Source organism: Ictalurus furcatus, chromosome 22 (assembly GCF_023375685.1).
Source record: "Ictalurus furcatus strain D&B chromosome 22, Billie_1.0, whole genome shotgun sequence".
NCBI lineage: Eukaryota > Metazoa > Chordata > Actinopteri > Siluriformes > Ictaluridae > Ictalurus > Ictalurus furcatus.
The window spans coordinates 13,701,167-13,718,845 of NC_071276.1; the positions used below are offsets into that span (position 1 = coordinate 13,701,167).

Below are 17,679 nucleotides of genomic sequence, written 5' to 3' on the forward strand. Positions count from 1 at the left end.
TCTTGTTGTGTCTACTGAGGAAAATATGCTTATCAAGCCGCATGGTAATATAAGCAGTAAATAACACGATTGCTCCATGGCCACAGAGAAAACGTAGCAGTGTGAAGCCGCTCCAGGCTAGGCAGATTATGGAATAGGCATGAGGCTGTTTGAATTGGGTTAATGTGACCTGAGCTGCTCAGACAACACACTGGTCAGAGTGTACAGAATGCTCTCACATGTATGCGCATTACTGCAGGAGTGTATGATGAGATAAAGAGGACACTGGTGAGTAAACAAATGTATTAGCTGTGGAATAGAATATTTGTGTATTTTAATTCCATATAGACACATGTTTACAGGTTCCTGTGCTGCGCTGTTGAATCTGACCATTTATACCAAGAACTACTGTACATACGACCCCACCTAGTATTACATGTAACTAACTCTGACACTGGCACTTGCAGTTAGACCTGAAGCTGTCTCATTTGCACAATCAGAGCATCCACTGTTTATAGTGATGTGTGCACTTCTGCCTCTTTTGCTCACCTCTTGACACAAAGATGCACTGTGACCTTTATTACAGCAACTGCACTGACCTTCTGGAATAATATGCACAACAGACTACACATTAGTTGTGGCATAACACTTTCCAGAGCCACTCTTCTTCAGTCCTCTGTTTTCCTTCCCATCTGCTTCTTTTCAATTTCTTATCATTTCAGGGCTTTCTTATTCAAACTGTAAATGGTATTTTACTGAGAACCCTTGGGCTGTTACACTCCTACCTGTTTGAATTTGGATATACAATGAAAATAAAATAAAAAATACACCTTGAATGTAATGATTATTAATTTTTGGGAACAAGGGGTGTGAACAATATAGAGAAAGTACTCATCAGTACGGTGACTTGAATCTCAATAAATCATATCACACATAGAGGGCATTCTACTGAAAGCCTTGAAAGGAGCTAATCATACCCTTTGACTTTCCTTCAAGACCATACAGGAAACTGCAATGGATTTCCAGTGCTACTTACAAGTATCTGACTACCGCTGTAGGTTATTGAAATCTTTCACTTGCTAACTCCTTCAGTTAACGAGGTTGTCATCAAACTGAAAGCCACTTTTGCAAAAGATAGGGCAGAGTAAGTGTTAATGAGGGACCTCAGCTGACAGTATGAGAGATCATCTAGCACTCACTATTCCCAGAGTAATGCAGGAAGAGCTGTGTCAACAGCTACAAGAGTTATGACACCTAACGATCTTTGAAAGGTCACTCTATGACTATCCATTATTGGACTGTAAATGGAAAGAAGTATCAGAACAACTTGTTCATTGCAAAGAATATTGTAATCAGGTGTCCCAACTACAAAATGAATAGACAAATAAAAAGCCCATGCTGGTTAAATGAGACAGAAATAGTGGACTACTCCAGATGTTGTCTAGTATCTGGGCTCAGCTCTACACCCATATGCAGTGGAAACTGCTGAGGGGGTGTAACACTAAAAGAACAGGTGTTACTTGTAGGTGGTGCCAAAAAGCAACCGCCTCCTGCACTGTACCTCAAGAATCAGAAATGCCAATGTCCTGCCATGATGCTAGTGACTCCCGTGAGGTCAGCAAGCGGGCATGTTGCTGTGGCAAGCAGTACAGCTGGACGTGTAATTACATACTCCAGTACAGTAAACTAGTCAGTAGACTGACTATTGAAAGACTACAAACGTTTGTAACTGAAAAGAAAGACCTAGCAAAAGACAGAAATTTTAAAATGAAGCTCAGTCATTGTCAGATGTTTACAGTAATGTTCTCCGATATGTTTTCTGAAATGTGCTACGATTGTGTGCGGTTGTAATGTGCTTTAAGGCAAGACTAATGCAATCTGTTCACCAATAAACAAATGGTTACAGTAAATGTATTCAAAAGCTGGTCATCCTGTTTCCTTAAGTAAATATATTGTGCACTGGGCTATTAGGTTACTGAAAGCTGTATCTTCTTTAAGGGGAAGTAGTGATGCAATGCAGTAGTTAATGTTGAAAACAAAGCCCATTTTTTTCACAGTGTATGAAACATGCTGTATGAAAGTTCTTAAGAAAATTGCCTTACTGCAAACCGCGTGTATACTGAGACTGTTTAATTGAATATGTTTGTGGACCATTTGAAATATTTGAGACAAAAGGTCATTTTCCACACCTAACACGAACAAATACAATAAGGATCCTCAATGAGACAAGAACAAGTGTACAGGAGACTAAGCTAAGATACTTTGTGATACTGTTTATTTTAACAACAAGATTTTCAGAGGAGGGGTTAGCACACTTGCCTCGCACCTCTGGGTTTGGGGATTTAAATCCTGTCTCTGCCCTGTCTACGCAGAGTTTGCATGTTCTCCCCGTGCTTCTGGGGTTTCCTCCGGGTACTCCGGTTTCATACACCCGTGCCAAAGGCATGTGCTGTAAGCTGATTGGCATTTCCAAATTGTCCATAGTGTGTGAATGCATGTGCGATTGTGCCCTGTGATGGATTGGCACCCCATTCAAGGTGTCCCCCACCTTGTGCCCTGGGTTCCCTGGTATTCCCCCGCGACCCTGTGTAGGATAAGCGATATGGAAAGTGGATTGATGGCTTTTCGGGTAAATGTTTAATCATAGATGGGTGTTAATTGGTCATGTAATCTTGGACACAGATCAGTCAAGAATTTGTATATCTGCATAGTTGGTTTGTCTGCATATATTTTTATTTCTGCATTTTTGTTAGTTTGCCATGTCCAGAGTATCCCATGTAAGTTATGTCATTATATCTATGTCTATGTATGTCTATTTATTGTATTTTGAAATTCAAACCAAGAATTGAATGATACAGTAAAGAAATGCAGAAAGGTGATCTTCTTTTTCTTGGGATGATTGAGATATGGGAGTATGATGCAAATATAAAGCCATGGAAAATAATGTCGCTTGAAAAATAGGGGTTTTTTTTTTTTTTTTACATAAAAGGAACTGGCCAGATGCATAAAGAAAAGGAAGCATTATACAAAGAGTAGGCTTGGTCATAAACTTGTGACAAAGTATTTTTGAATTTCTCTGAAACAGCAACTCCTTTGGAAATCCTCATGCTTCCTAGCAATAGCAAAGCCAAAAATAAACTTCAAGGCTGATTAGGAAAAATACTACATAAAATCATTTGGTGGTTAAATATGGAATTGTAATAATTACTCTGTTGACCTTTTAACACCATTATAGCACAATTACTATGCAAAAAATGTTGACATGTATATATTCAGCTGCACTGTATGTGTGCTATGTTAACGCTCACAAATGAGCATTTAGAACAATGTTAAAATATTTCAGGGAAAGTTCAAACCTCAAAATCCCCCACAGCTACACCTCTGCTTCATAGCTCACTGTGGACCAGAGCTAACATGCCAGCGTCCACACAACCTCCGAGGGCACTGAGTGTGCATTCAGATATGCAGATGTCATGATAATGAGATGCCTCCTCGGACTTGCCTTGCTAGGACTGCAAATGTCTCTATCTGCAAGTATGTGTGTGTGTGTGTGTGTGTGTGTGTGTGCGTGTGTGCGTGTGTGCACATGCCAGTTTGTTTACCCCTTGAACCAAATACATGCGGCAGCTTCATTCACTCCCTTTAAATGGAACTTGCAATTGGAAAATGCTATTTATTTTGCTAAGGGCAAATGACAAGCAGGGCAAGGGTATTTGCTCAATGTTTTAATGCCACCATTCACCAACAGCGGGTGTCTAACTGCGGGTGTGTATGCTCCTGTGTGTGTTTGCAAACGAGGGGAGTGCGACTGCATGAATGTGAGAGTGTGTGTGTGAACTGGGGGAGGGGCGCCTATTAAATGGAGGATGGCAGGGAGTAATTATTCTAATGCGCTACATGGCAGACTAAAGCGGAAGGCCTGCGCTGAGGTGTCAGCTGTGAGTCATTATGGCTGACACACGCTGGATTCTGCAGAGACAGCTGTCTCTCTCCCAGGTGGGCTGACAGAGGCCACCAACAGGGCCACCGCTAGAACTGCTTAGCTCGAGTCTTGTAGGTGGCTCATGCTGGCTAATGGGCAAGGTGTTGAAGGCCAAGTGCTAATACTTTTTAGCCAGGCTCCTGTCTGTGGTGTTCACACTCTATCAAAAGACAAGATTAAATAGTGCTTAGCTCAAGCCTGGGTCCACTGGACATGCTTAACATGAGTCTGATTGGTGGCTCACCATTGTTAACTCTAACCATATAAAACCTATAAAAGTCCTATGAAAATTCCAACAAAAGTTAATGTTGCATCATAATGATGGCACCTAGGTGGTTGAATAAACTTCCCTTAGATGTCAGGGAACAGCTGAGTCACTGGCAATCTTCAAATGACGTCTACCTACCTCTACCTACCTCTTCCGGAAGTACTTAAATTAGCACTTTAATAAAGTGCTTTTTATACTATACTACCTCCCCAATAGGGTTTTTGACTGAAGGTGGTCTTAGTCCATGACCCAGTGAACCAGTATCAGGATGATTATATTGACAGAGACTTCTATACATCGCTCTGGATAAGGGCATCTTCCAAATGCCATAAATGTAAATGTAAATAACGAATGTACTGGAATTTCAAGTAGGAGCGTGACTATATACTGATATGGAAATTAAATGATAAGGAAATTATTGTTCATGCTATATGCTGCACAACAACAACAACATTAATAAAAATAATAATAATAACAATACTGATAAACATTCCTAATTTAAATCCTTAACCAATCCAAACAACAACATTCTACCACTACAGGGCGTCCAAAAAGTCTCCATAAATAGGGGAAATTAACACTTTTTAATCCTCCAAAAGTTTTCATACTTAGTTTATATGATATATATTTTTACAGACAGCCTTTAAGAATGCCTTTGACGGAAGGAGAACTTATTGAACTCATTCTCGTGGCTGTATCGGGAAGCTGTCGCAAGGTTGTGATGGATTTTGATAAGAAACATGGCCAGCGCATCACATGCGACACTGTTGCCAAACTTATAAACAAAATTCAAAAAGACTGGGAGACCAACCGAGAAGTGGACGTCCATGAGCATACACTGACGAAGGCACAACCGCCGTGGTACTGGCAAACACAGTCCCCTACTGTATATATGGAGTCTTTTGGGACACCCTGTATTTATCTAATACCCTGTATTTTTTCTAAGCATGGAAAAAAGGAATATAAACTATTCTGTTATAAAGTGCCTGTTTTAAAAATCGAGACTTTAAGCAGGATTTGGTCTGCAGAGATGGTATTAGTATTAAAATGTGTAGGAATAAATAAGAATTAAACTGAAATGTCCTTACATTACAAAAGTTTGCACCTGTGCCATATTCTCAGTAAAAAGTTACCAAGATGTATGATAAATGTATGGTAACTTTTACATTGGTTTTGAGTATAATACAGAAATAGGCTGCTTGGAGTTTCTGGAGTAATATAAGAGAATTTCTGTTTCTTATATAGTATATTTCAGCACCATTGCAAGTGCGGAAGCTGCACGATGACTCAATTCCGTCATTGCTGTTTCGATTTCTATATTTTTCACACACTGACTGCAGATGCTTCCTCTTTGATCAACTGCCAACAAACCAGCTTCACTGAACTTAATATAAATAATATAAAACCTGACACCATCATAACATTTGTCTAGGTATGAGTTCTAGATTGGCTTAATTTTGTCTACAACTTTATTTATTTATTTATTTGTTTATTTATTTATTTTACATGCCTGCAAAGTCTGTGACACTTTCATGTAATAGTTGCACAGTGTGTTTTATAACAATCAAATAAGCAAGAAAATCCATGAAAATCCCTGAATTTGTATACATAACTCATTGAATAGTCATATTTAATCCCCTAAAATAAATATCTGAGATTCCCTTCATTAAAAATTCGAAATAATGGCAAAACATTACACTTACAACCATCAGTACAAATGGTGAAGCGATATTCGTTCCATTCAAACGGAATAGAGATAGACACCACATCTGATGCTAATCATTAAGATTCATTAAGGGGAGTGAAAGTGTACACACACACATGCACACACGTACAGCGTGAGCAAGGTATCTCTGTCCCCTGACTCCATTCTTCTGCATTAATAGTAGTTTGCATCAGGCTGAGTGAAAACATCACATGTCATCAGTGGCCTCATCCTTTATTGCTTTCTTCAGTATATATAGAGTAACCTTCAAAAACCTGCTGACCACCATTTTACGTCTTAATTAGTGCCGGTGTCAGTCATGGATAGTTTCTCTCATCTTAATTTGAAAAGACAGAGAGGTGGAAAATACGATATTACTTCACAAAGTGTGGCCACTGTGTCCGGATGTGTTCTTAAATAAGTAACAGAAAATTATAACGATAGAAACAAAATCATAATGAAATATAATGACTACATAATAACAGTCTAATAACTATATAACTGACACGATCTGAAAAATATTTTTCACATTGCTTTGTGACAGACACCTTTGAAAAGGTTTGGGGCCATCTGATGGGTTACAACTAATAAGACCACGAGAGCGTATCTGCATCTGTGCACACAACGAGGGGGATTCAGGACTACATACACACATTTGTTTTGAGACTTGCAGATACAAATTCAGATGCCTGGAATAAAACAGAGGAGAGAAAACAATGCCCTTTTTGTATCTCTCACTCTTTTGTCCAATCAGACCTGAAAGTCCGTGAAACTGAGCTATTCACTAGGTAATGATATATGGGACAAGATTACCTATAACTCATTAAGGCTGACATCATCATTAAGGTTAGATTATAAACTGTTACCATTAGCATCATAGCCATCCATCATGATGATGATGAATGCCATATTGATTGAAATTTATGCCTCTTTTCTGCCATATCGTAATATTCCAGCCCAATTTGTAGGGCAGTGAAGAATTTTGCTTTTGCAGGAAATTTTCTCCAGACAATGCACACAACTTCAAGTATAAAGCACGTATGGAAGCCTTTTTTGTTGTTGTTCAAGAGCTCTTCAACAATTTCAATCAATAATGAACTACATATTTATAGCAACTTCAATAATCAATGCAGAAAATGTTATGATAATCCGAACCTGGACATCTGCCTGAATTTGATCAGGTCAATCTGATTGTGATTCTAGTTAAGAAAAGATTTTTATTCATGTTCAGTAAATAAAATGATTTTTAAAGAACAAATCCCACTCATAATCTAACTCATATTCTAAAGCTGCTTTAGTGTCTATACATGAGGCTGAAAAGGTAGACAATGTGGTGCTATAAACTGCATTATTATTATTATTATTTATTTATTTATTTATTTAATTATTTAATTATTTATTTTGTAAAGCTAAATAGTACTGGTCATATCTGGTTGTAACTGAAAGCGACAATAAAATATTTAATTTTTTATAGTCACACAGTCACTTCACTGTTCTTGTAAGTAGGTGCTATGGCAAATCTATTGTACTTTATTTTAAAAAAAAGTGTTTACATTTTGTAGATGCTTTTTTAAAAAAGACAAATACATTTATAAAATAATTTCAAAACATTACTTTTTTATGACCAAATGATATGTTGAGCACTGAATGAAAATTTATTTAAATAAAATACAAATACATTACTGGAAATATGGTTTTATCTTATACAACTATTCTGTAGCTTTTTTTTTTATACTGCTCATTGGATGCTCTGTCTTAATATTATGCAGATTTCACTCTCACATTATACTGTAATTAGTGCATAAAACGATACTTGAAGCAACGCATTCTAAATAAAGTTCTTTATATCTATATATGCAAACATATTTCCCATTTCATCACATTAAAAATTCAAATTAATCAGATGAAGAGCAGAAGGCATTATAATGCATTACTGATTCCCTGCGTGATTTCTGTGTAAGTCTGACACATGGAGACATAAATCTGTGCAACAAACCGGCCCACAAAAATAAAAGCTGACATTAACAATAATGCGAGTTAATTGCAACCGTGATATAATAAAAAAAAATCTAAACATATATCATATCTGACTGAGTAAAGAGAAGGACGTAGGGGAAATCATTGGGTATTGACCCACAAAAATAATCATAAGTCAAAGATACACCAGCAAAAAAGTTACTTATTTCAGAAAATAAAAATAGCATAAAATGTTTAGAAATAAAATATTGTGTTCAAATTTCACAGGAGAACAAAATCAGTTGAATAGGAATCTTCCAAAAAATAATTATTAAAAGCTAAATAAAATAGAAATGGAATACATTGTTATTCTCATACTTGTAGTAGTTATCTCCTTTAATATTCTAGAGTAATAATTAAAAATCCTGTCTCTATAAATCATTATTGCACAACACAAATACTCCAGGACAACAATTATGCAGAATTTTTCTTAGGAAGTGTAAGCTCAGACCATCTTATTCTCTATTTGCTTTACTCAATCCCTTCTTCCCAGAGCCACATTTCCAAAAAACTGACGTGGGCTCACTGGGGTCCCCCATCTAATCCTGTTACCAGCAGGCCTGGCTGCGCGGGGAGCCTTGCAGCTTAACACTGCGCACATTACCAAATTTACAACCAGCCGTCCGGACATCTGCCCTACTTTTCTGCAGTTCGCGTGCCGAAATATTTCGAATAGAAAAAAAGAGGTGGGGGTAGATCTAATCTGGTTCAAAAAGCGAGGGGCCATTTCGTTGAAATCGGCAAGCCCCTGCCACCGTTAAAGCTGTCACTTCTCTTCTGGGGCCGAAGCGGCTGAATGAAAGTGTCAGCTTTCGACATGCCGCTTGTTAGTGCGAACCAGGAGCGTCCACTGATAACGCTAATGAGGAGTCTGAACACACCTATTGTTCCCTCGGACTGCCCCCCACATGCACCCAAACACAATTCTCCCATTATAGCATTTCCACACCAGCTACTTAAAGCCAATAAAAGGCCAAGGAGGCTGAGCGAAGGTGATTCAGAGAGAGAAGGAGGTGGAGGAGTCAAACTTCGGTAATTGTGTTTGTGCTCCATCAGCCGCTTTAACTCTTCTTGTGTGCAAACGTCGGCTCCTTTTCGAAACACTTCATTATTTGTGATGCTCTGGTTTAATTCCAATTACCCTGTTAATTAGAAATCTCATGCTCTCTGATCTAGGGTACTTAACACCATTTGCATTTTTTTTTTTTTTGCAACAAGAGTGCTTTCTGTTCATCACTGAGTCAGTTCATTATATTTAATACAGCACGGCATTTGGTATAGTGTTTGTCATGAAATAATACACCGTTAATATATTCTGTTATGTATTTACAAACAGTTATTAGTCTCTGCTGTTAGATCTTTCCCTATTTAGCTGTCTCCCTCTCTTTTTTGGTTTATTTTGATGTAAATATCTAGTGCATCATGCAATTTAATCAGTAAATTAATGCTAATTAATTTGCATAACAAAGGCTGTAATGGAATACTGAATGCAGTGATTCAGGGAGAAAATCAGGATCTAATTGAGCAGTTTCATTAATTTCCTCACTGCAAAAAAAACTGAAGAATAACATGAAAGACTAAACATTTCTATAATAAGAATGGGCAAAGCCATACAGCTGATATAAGGAGACAGCATTTGCCTCAACTTGTAAATTCCAAACCATATTTACAGCACTGTGCCACAGCGCGTGACTCTGCTGATTAAATGTCTCCTCGCTGAAATTGCCAGGCTTCAGTTCATACTGCTCTGGCTAGTTCATTAGGACCCGAGTTCTCTCACTCGTCTGGGCGCAGTACAAACAGTCCAGTATTGTCTGTGAGCGTCATGCCCCGATCCAAGCTCTTACACACTACCATGGCTAAATCTGGCCATGTGTGTTAAAATCTCAATCTGGCCATGTGTGTCTGAGACCTGAGGGACTCGGCCTGCCAGCCCAGTGACTTAATCTCTTGCTTCTCCTCTTTCGCTGCTACCCTCCTCCGCCAAGACGCTCTTTGCCCATGCCAGTGCTGCTACCCTTGCATCTTCGACGCCCATCCACCCCCTCCTCTAATGGCATTCTTCAAGAACTGGGCTGCATCTCGCTGCCCGCTCGTAGTCGCTTAATTAAAATGCTCCTGGAACACTGTTTATGTGGCCGATGGCTGGTAAATTAAGACACTGTCACAGTGGGCTGCTTTTTAACCCCCACTCTCCGGAAATCATGAGTCACGGAATCACGACTGCCTTTGTCTGCAGTTAAAATTTCTACCGTTTAAAAAAACGCAACCCGCCTCGTTACAAGCGCTGCCATTATGATGCTTCAAGACTGTGTGCTAATAAGGTATTTGTTATGTGCAGGGTTATAGGGGTGACACTAAAGCGACATTATATGCATGCATTGAACAAAAAAGATTGTTTGTTTGCTGTTTGAGGGGAAAAAGAAATGTTCCTCGTGCTTCTTCTGTCTCAATTTCTGTAGATTTAAGGGATAATGAGTCATTACTTTCCTTGAATTTATGAGAACAGAAACTAGCAATCATAACTATAGGGAACCATAACAAGAGCTGGAAGCTTTGTGGAATTAGACTGAGCTCTTTCTGGGAAATGTACCTTCAATGCAGTCTTGATCAGTTTTTCTCTGTAGCCCATAGGGATTTAAAAAGCATGAGTCTTAAAACACCTCAAATGAGCAGTCCTTTCCTCTCAGTTTGTGTGCGGTGACTTTGGATTTCTGCGACAGATCGCCAGGGTTAATGTATGTTAATGTATCATTTATAAAGGAGCTTGTTAGCAGCTTTTTGTAGGCTTCTGCTTTGTAAAACAATAGCAAGCCAGTCGGATTGGAGGCGGGCAAGAAAGCCAGGCGGCCGTTCAAAAGGCGCTGACGCTTTCCGCTACCTGCTGTCCCTAGCCGCTCTTTTCCGGAAAAACTCAGCGGCAGATGTTACGGTGCTAAGTTGGCTCTGAAGTGCCTCCCTGGCTCCCAGATCTCCCCAACAACACAGTCAAAGTGCATTAGATCTCTTTATTTGTGCCCCGGGCAAGTGCAGCAGTGCAGCTGTGTCCATCTCCTGCTCTACCTTTGGTGTTGGAGCCCCTCAGGCAGTAAAATGGGAGACCAGTAAGTATTTGGACTGCTTATAAAACCTACAGCTGCTGAGAATCCTGCAGTCTGGCTACAGGCAGTGTGTGTGTGTGTGTGTGTGTGTGTGTGTGTGTGTGTGTGTGTGTGTGTTTGTGTGTGTTGGAGTGGGGGTTGAGTGAGAAACAGGGGAATGGTGGGAGGGACCCCAGGGTCCAGAAGCTGAACAGATGTCTGCGACAACCTGCTTCCTTACACCTGTATGAGTCCTTGTAACCCGGCGATCCAGCACTGAAAAATTCATGACCCCGGAGGGTTCCTGTCGCCCATCAAAGCCCCCACTCTCTCTCCTCAGGCGGGGGACTTCTCGAGCTTTGATAACGCTCGCCTGGGCACAGTGCACCTGATGAAGCGCTTTAAAGTCAGTACGCTCAAACTGCGGCCTTGAAAAGAGTGCCAGGGACCTGCTCAGAGTCTTCCAATGACTCTGAATGCTCCCCAGGGTTGGACTTGCTTGGAGTTGTTGAGGTTTTGGGTTTTGTTTAGAGAAAGGTCACGAATAGTGGCTCAAACTCTAGCTGTGTGCAGCACTTTTTTTTGTTCTGTGCCCACTTTGCTATTCCAGTTATTTCTGGTTGTACCTGCACATAATATTTTCTAATATTTGTTCTTTTTAATACACACATGGAATGGAACAATTTTATTCAAGTGCAAGGTTTTATCTACTGGCTGAAGCTATTACAATCCAGTAGCTAGCAAAAAAGCCTGAACAAACCAACAATGTGCCTGGCGAATAGAAAAACATGGGAATGCAGAGAGGAATTTGACTCCAGCAGGGGTTAAGTTCATTTTGTGTCAAGTTCAACTACACAAATATGCTGAAAAATTTTTAAAATGGAGGAACCGGGCATTTTCCAGAAAACAAAGCACAAAACAAAGAACTAAACAAAAGAAATTCTTTAAATGTTCTTAAAGGGTTCACTGAATAAATAAGAGTCCTTAACTTCCCAAAAGGGTTTTTTAAGGTTTCACTGGATAATTAAGGGCTTTTGGTTTCCAAAAAAAGTGCTCTTTAAAGGATCATTAGATAATTAAGGGCTCCTAGTATCCAAAAAAGAAGCTTGTTGAAGTTTCATTAAATAATTAAGGGTTCTTGGCTTCCAAGATTGATTCTTTAAGTGTCCACTTGGGTAATTAACGGATCTTAGCTTTCGAAAATTTGTTCTTTAAGGTTTGACTGGATAAATAAGGGCACTTAGCTTCCAAAAGGGGCTCACTTAAGCTTCATTGGATAATTAAGGGTATCTAGCTTCCAAAAAGGGGTTCTTTAAAAATTGATTGTATAAATTAAGGGTTCTTGTTTCGAAAAAGGTGTTTTTAAGGGTTCATTGGATAATGAAGGGTTTGTAACTTCTTAAAAAAATGTTTCTTCAATGGTTCATTGAATAATTAAAGTCTATAGCTTTAATAATTCAAATAATTACTAATGTGTTAGTTTTGATAACAAAACCATTTTAAGTATGAGTGCACTAGCAAGGGTTGTCTGTTTTTTTTCTATAGCAGGATGTCATCAGTGCTAATGCTGCAGAGCTGTTGCTAACAGCCTTACCCCCCCCCCCCCCCACACACACACACTTCATATTATGCTCCTTCCTAGAGTATGCTGTGTTTGACTGAAACAGACAGATGATTAAGCTATTGTGTATTCACTATGACACTTAATATTGCATCCCTGAAATGTTGTAAGTTCCCTAATTATTTAACTATTGTATCCTAGATGATGTGTAAAGAATCTCAGCTCTTACATACATATATCATTTTTATCCGTATAACCTCATGAACGCAATCTCACTCAGGAGAGTATAGGTGCCTGTGTTTTTCACAACTTTGTTGCATTGTTATGTGCAGTGCAAGAGGAAGAAAACCCTGCAGTGGTTTACCGTATTTGGGTGTGAATGTCATCCTGTTCTGAGTGTGTGCAGCTGTTGCATGATGTAACACACACACACACACACACACACACACAACTGTATGCAGAAATCCAATTTCCTGTGCTACACAGAATTTTCCTGCCCTTTAATTTATTTATGTATATCTGACTGCACATGTCTGGTCTTTGGGACTTATGGTTCCAGTTTTATCAGCAATGTCATGATGTCTGTGTGCCAGTTTGTAAATGTAGGTAAACCTTGCCAGTTTGCAAATGTGGGTAAACCTTACTAGGTTTCTGTGGCCTACCTTATCTTCAGTAGTGGGTCGCATGAGGGAAACTCGATCATACTGTCTCCGCAGTAGAGCCCATAGTGCATCCAGACGACCCTGCATTAAAAAAAAAAAAAAACCTTGCTATGAAGTATTGAAGTATTTACTGTTCCCAAATTATTCTTCAACAAGATTTAATCATTTATTACTAACAGATATAAAAGTAGTTGATAATTTACTGTAAACAATAGCAGTGATCAAATATATTACAGAAATCACAGTACGAAATGGTTCATTGTCTGGTGTTAATATAATGACCTGGTAATAATAAACAAAGCTGATGCTAATACAGAAAACAAGACAGCAGTGTGGTGATAACTGAGTACTATAAACTGTATTTAAATATATTTTAAGATATGACATTTAGATTTATTAATAGTAATAAATAGTAAATATTCCATACATTTTCCCATCGTTATGGCTCAGCTGTTAATGCATTATTATGCATTATTTTATGTTCGTAAATATGAATAGGATCTAATTAAGGCTATACAGTACACAGGCAGGTTACCATGTCATAAAAACTAAATAGTCTCTGTTCTTTACACACGCTTTCCATGATCATACATGAACATTATATTATCGATCTGGATCAAACAAATAAATGCTGTAATGCTGTTTTTAAATGTGCAGCTATTTATTTGCAATACGAATAGTAAAATGTGCAAAGGTTTGTGGTGCTTTTTTGATGAGCTCGTGTTTTTTGTTATCGCAAGTGACCGGCGACACACATCACTGAGGAGCGAGCAGCGATGACATCCCGGAATCATAATTCTAAACATAATAGACTAATTATTATTACCTCAGGTTAACAAAGTTAGCTAAGACCTAGAACTCAATTAAAAGATCTTGTACGGTAGCACTACTTGTATTGTTCTCCGCTTGATAGATCGCTTGCTTGTATTTCCTCATTTGTGCGTCGCTTTGGATAAAAGCGTCCGCTAAATGAATAAATGTAAATGTAAATGTAAGACGTGAACACTGCAAATTTGTGAACCAAGACATAACCAAAAAAAGTTTAAATGACTCAAGAATTTTTTTAACGTAAATACATTTAAATATATTCCTAAACGATGCATGGAAATTTATATATCAGTCATTTGACTATATGACAATCCAGGGTCATGCTAAAGCCTGGTGGCTCACTAACATCCTGGGTATTATCTCTGTATTTGCATACAACTCATGTTTAGCAATGTCTGTGTCTTCCTTGGTTGATGCCCAATTTATACAAACCAAGAATATTTAGATATACTGGCAGGGTCTCAGATTACTGAAAAGAAAGCCTGATTCAGGGTCTTGATGAAATAATAGAAATAAAATGAAAATAGTGTCTCAGACATTTGTAACTCTATTATGAATGGAATTGTGTATGATATGTATATGATATGCAAATTAAAGGCAGTGTCATGTATATGATCAACTCACCTTGATTGGAGTGTACCATTTAGTTTCAGATTGATGGTAGGCAGGTGCAGATGGTTTGGGCTTTTTGATCATCGGCTGTTCCACCTCTTCTGGTACTGAAACCACTGCATTCTTGGCTTTCTCCAGTCTCGCCCCCTCCTCTGTTGAACCTTTCTCACCCCAGCGAACCTGGAAATACAACCGATTATCTTGGTTATTTCATTTAAATTGAGTAATTCACCTCTTTTAAAATGTTTGATCAATGTTAATTACTTTAATGTCTTTAATGCTTTAATTCAACACATCTGTTATGGTGGTAAATGCTCCATCATGCAAACAGGGTATGAGTTTAAATGAATGGGCCACACAGTAGGTTAAGCCAGAACAATTCAAAACAGCTTTTGAGTATCACATCTGGATATCCTGAAGAGTTTTAAAAAAATAAAAAAAAATAAACTAAATCTCTTCAATGAATAAAATATTCCCCATGCCACAGGTCTCCCTAACTATTTTACATTCAAAGAAAGAAGACAGGCACACCTCTCCCCAGGTCCACAGAAGTGTTTCAGAAATGGAGATGGGGCTGTCTAGATGAATAAAAGCTTTGTGCATTAAAGGAACAGAAAATGTGCTGGTGCTCGGGACGCCATAAGTCTGTCGAGCACTCTCTCAGACTCCTGGGAAAAGTTTCCTAAGCTTTTGGAGGGAAATCATAGAGACGCCACCTCTTCATGGGGCTATGGAGAAAGAGTAGCAGAGCATGGCAAGCACCTCTTAAAATGCCAATTCCTTTTGAGAAGGAGACAGCAGTTAGGAGAGCATTATGGCTGAACAACAGGGACTGACAAGATGGGCGTCTGTGAGATGCATTCATTAAGCTAGCACAGCGGATCTTGATCCTTTATCATCAACATAAGTTAAGAGAACGGGACGTGGCAGAAGCCGAACTGGCAGGAGCCTGTCATCTTAAAGGCATCAGTCAAGGTGTCCTAGATCTAAAAAGACTTCTGTTGAAAACTTCAGGTCTCTTCATGTTCTTTTATATGAATCAAATTATAATAATGCATTAAAAAAAAAAAACCAAACACTTGCTTACTATTTTTTTTTTTTTAAATCATTAAGTCTGGTGATCTAACCAGTTTTGCAGACTATGAGAGAAGGCCTGTATCAGTCAGAAACTGTAAAAAGAGCCAAAACTCCATGAGTTCTTTACACATATAGTATATCTCATTTAAGGTTCTAGCCTATTCAGGTTCAAGTTTAGGTTTGAAAATCTCTGAGAGTACCAATATAGCCAAAAGATAATGCTTGAAGACAATAGAAATTACTAATGCCATCTTGAATCTGATATGCTATCTAATGGCCAGAGGTATAAAGCTGTATGAGTCTTTTTTTAAGTACAATTCGGTCACATTCTGCAGGAAAAACCCTTGCATTTTGCATGAGCCTAAACATGCAATTTAAGCACCATGCACACATCAACATGCAAAGTGTGCTTCTCTCCCTCATGCATATGTATTTGAGAGAAGATGGGAAGTAGGTGCAAATAAAAGGTGAGGAAATGGGAAGTGGAACTGATTACTTATTCAGTTCAATATACTAAACTTTGGGCAAGTAGTGGTGGCCAGTTTTGTGTACAATTTCGTCCACCTCAAAAACCAGGTATGTTGCTCTGAGCATTATAGGCAATAGATTGGGATCTTTCTGAATTGGCAGAGCATTTTATACTGTGTATTTTTATTTTTATAATAATATGAGAGGATTTTCAAATGATTTTAGGACCTACAGTGCCCCTCCACTAATACTGGCACCTTGGGTAAATATGAGCAAAGAAGGCTGTGAAAAATTGTCTTTACTGTTTAACCTTTTGATCTTTTGTTCAAGAAATTCACAAAAAATACTATGCTCTCATGGATATCAAACAATTGCAAACACAACACATGTTTATCAAAAAAAAAAATCTTTGTTAAATATTGGTGTGCAACAATTATTGGCACCCCTATGAATTTATATGAGAAAACTATATTTGCTGTATATTCCCATTGATATTTTAAATTTTTTAGTACACCTGGATGACTAGGAAATTGTTCAACCATGCGGGCTTTGTGGTTGACCAATTCCACTACTTCACTTTCATTTTAAACCCAGGTGCATTTTGCATGGTGAGCTAACCCTTAGTAAACTGAACCTTAATTTCAAATAGACTGTGAGCGCATTTTCATCAAGCTGTTCTGTATCTCATGATGTACCTACATCTAGCCCTGAGTGTATAAACAAGTCAAAGACTGTGTGTTTTTTTTTTTTGTTTTTTTTTTTTTTACCTCCATGCGTCTGATACCCCCTGCTCCTCTTCCTCCATAATAAGAAGCATCCACAGTTGGCCATTTCTTTTTGGGAAGTGGACTCTCCTCTGGTTGCTTGAAAATGAGCGCATTAACATTTCTTTTCAATGCATAATTAAACATAAATACTACATAATTACCACATAATTACCACAAATGCATAAATAAAGAAAATAAAATCAGAGAAATATGATATTTATTGTACTAACAGGTGGTGGAGTAGGAGGTCTTGGAGGAAGTGGGTCTTTAATAACCTGGCGTGAAACAAACAACAGTTTAATTATTTTCAAGTAGCAGACACAGGCAGAAATAATGAAATAAAACATCAGGCCTAATGAACATGTTCAGTATGCAGAAACATTGTTCTTAGGTCCTTGCACAGACTCAGAGGAGCAGATTTACAATTGAACAACTGGAGCCCAGCACCTCCGTGTACATTTGATTACAGGGCTGTGATTGTAAACCAACACAGCGGGCCCCTGGTGCAAAATAAAGAAAAGCTCAAAATCAACTTGTTGACAGGGGAGTCTTTGGGGTGAGCATGGCAGCCCGTTTATCTTTTAATTAATTGGATGAGGTTCAGCGCTCCCCAGCAATCCCCCAATCATAAAGTCCTAAGGAGTTAATTAGCTCCAATGATATGCAGAAGGGAG

The 17,679-nt window shown here is 38.4% G+C and overlaps 1 protein-coding gene across 1 annotated transcript in view; it reads right to left on the bottom strand.

Annotated features, from left to right (window-relative positions):
* The window catches only part of antxr2a (ANTXR cell adhesion molecule 2a), a 49,271-nt gene that overhangs the window by 13,457 nt on the left and 18,135 nt on the right, over window positions 1-17,679 (bottom strand). Inside the window, exons 13-16 of the mRNA XM_053654007.1 lie at window positions 17,236-17,280; window positions 17,006-17,101; window positions 14,706-14,873; window positions 13,254-13,334 (exon numbers count right to left, since the gene is read on the bottom strand). Coding sequence (XP_053509982.1) covers window positions 13,254-13,334; window positions 14,706-14,873; window positions 17,006-17,101; window positions 17,236-17,280 — 390 coding nt within the window. The remainder of the gene's footprint in view (window positions 1-13,253; window positions 13,335-14,705; window positions 14,874-17,005; window positions 17,102-17,235; window positions 17,281-17,679) is intronic.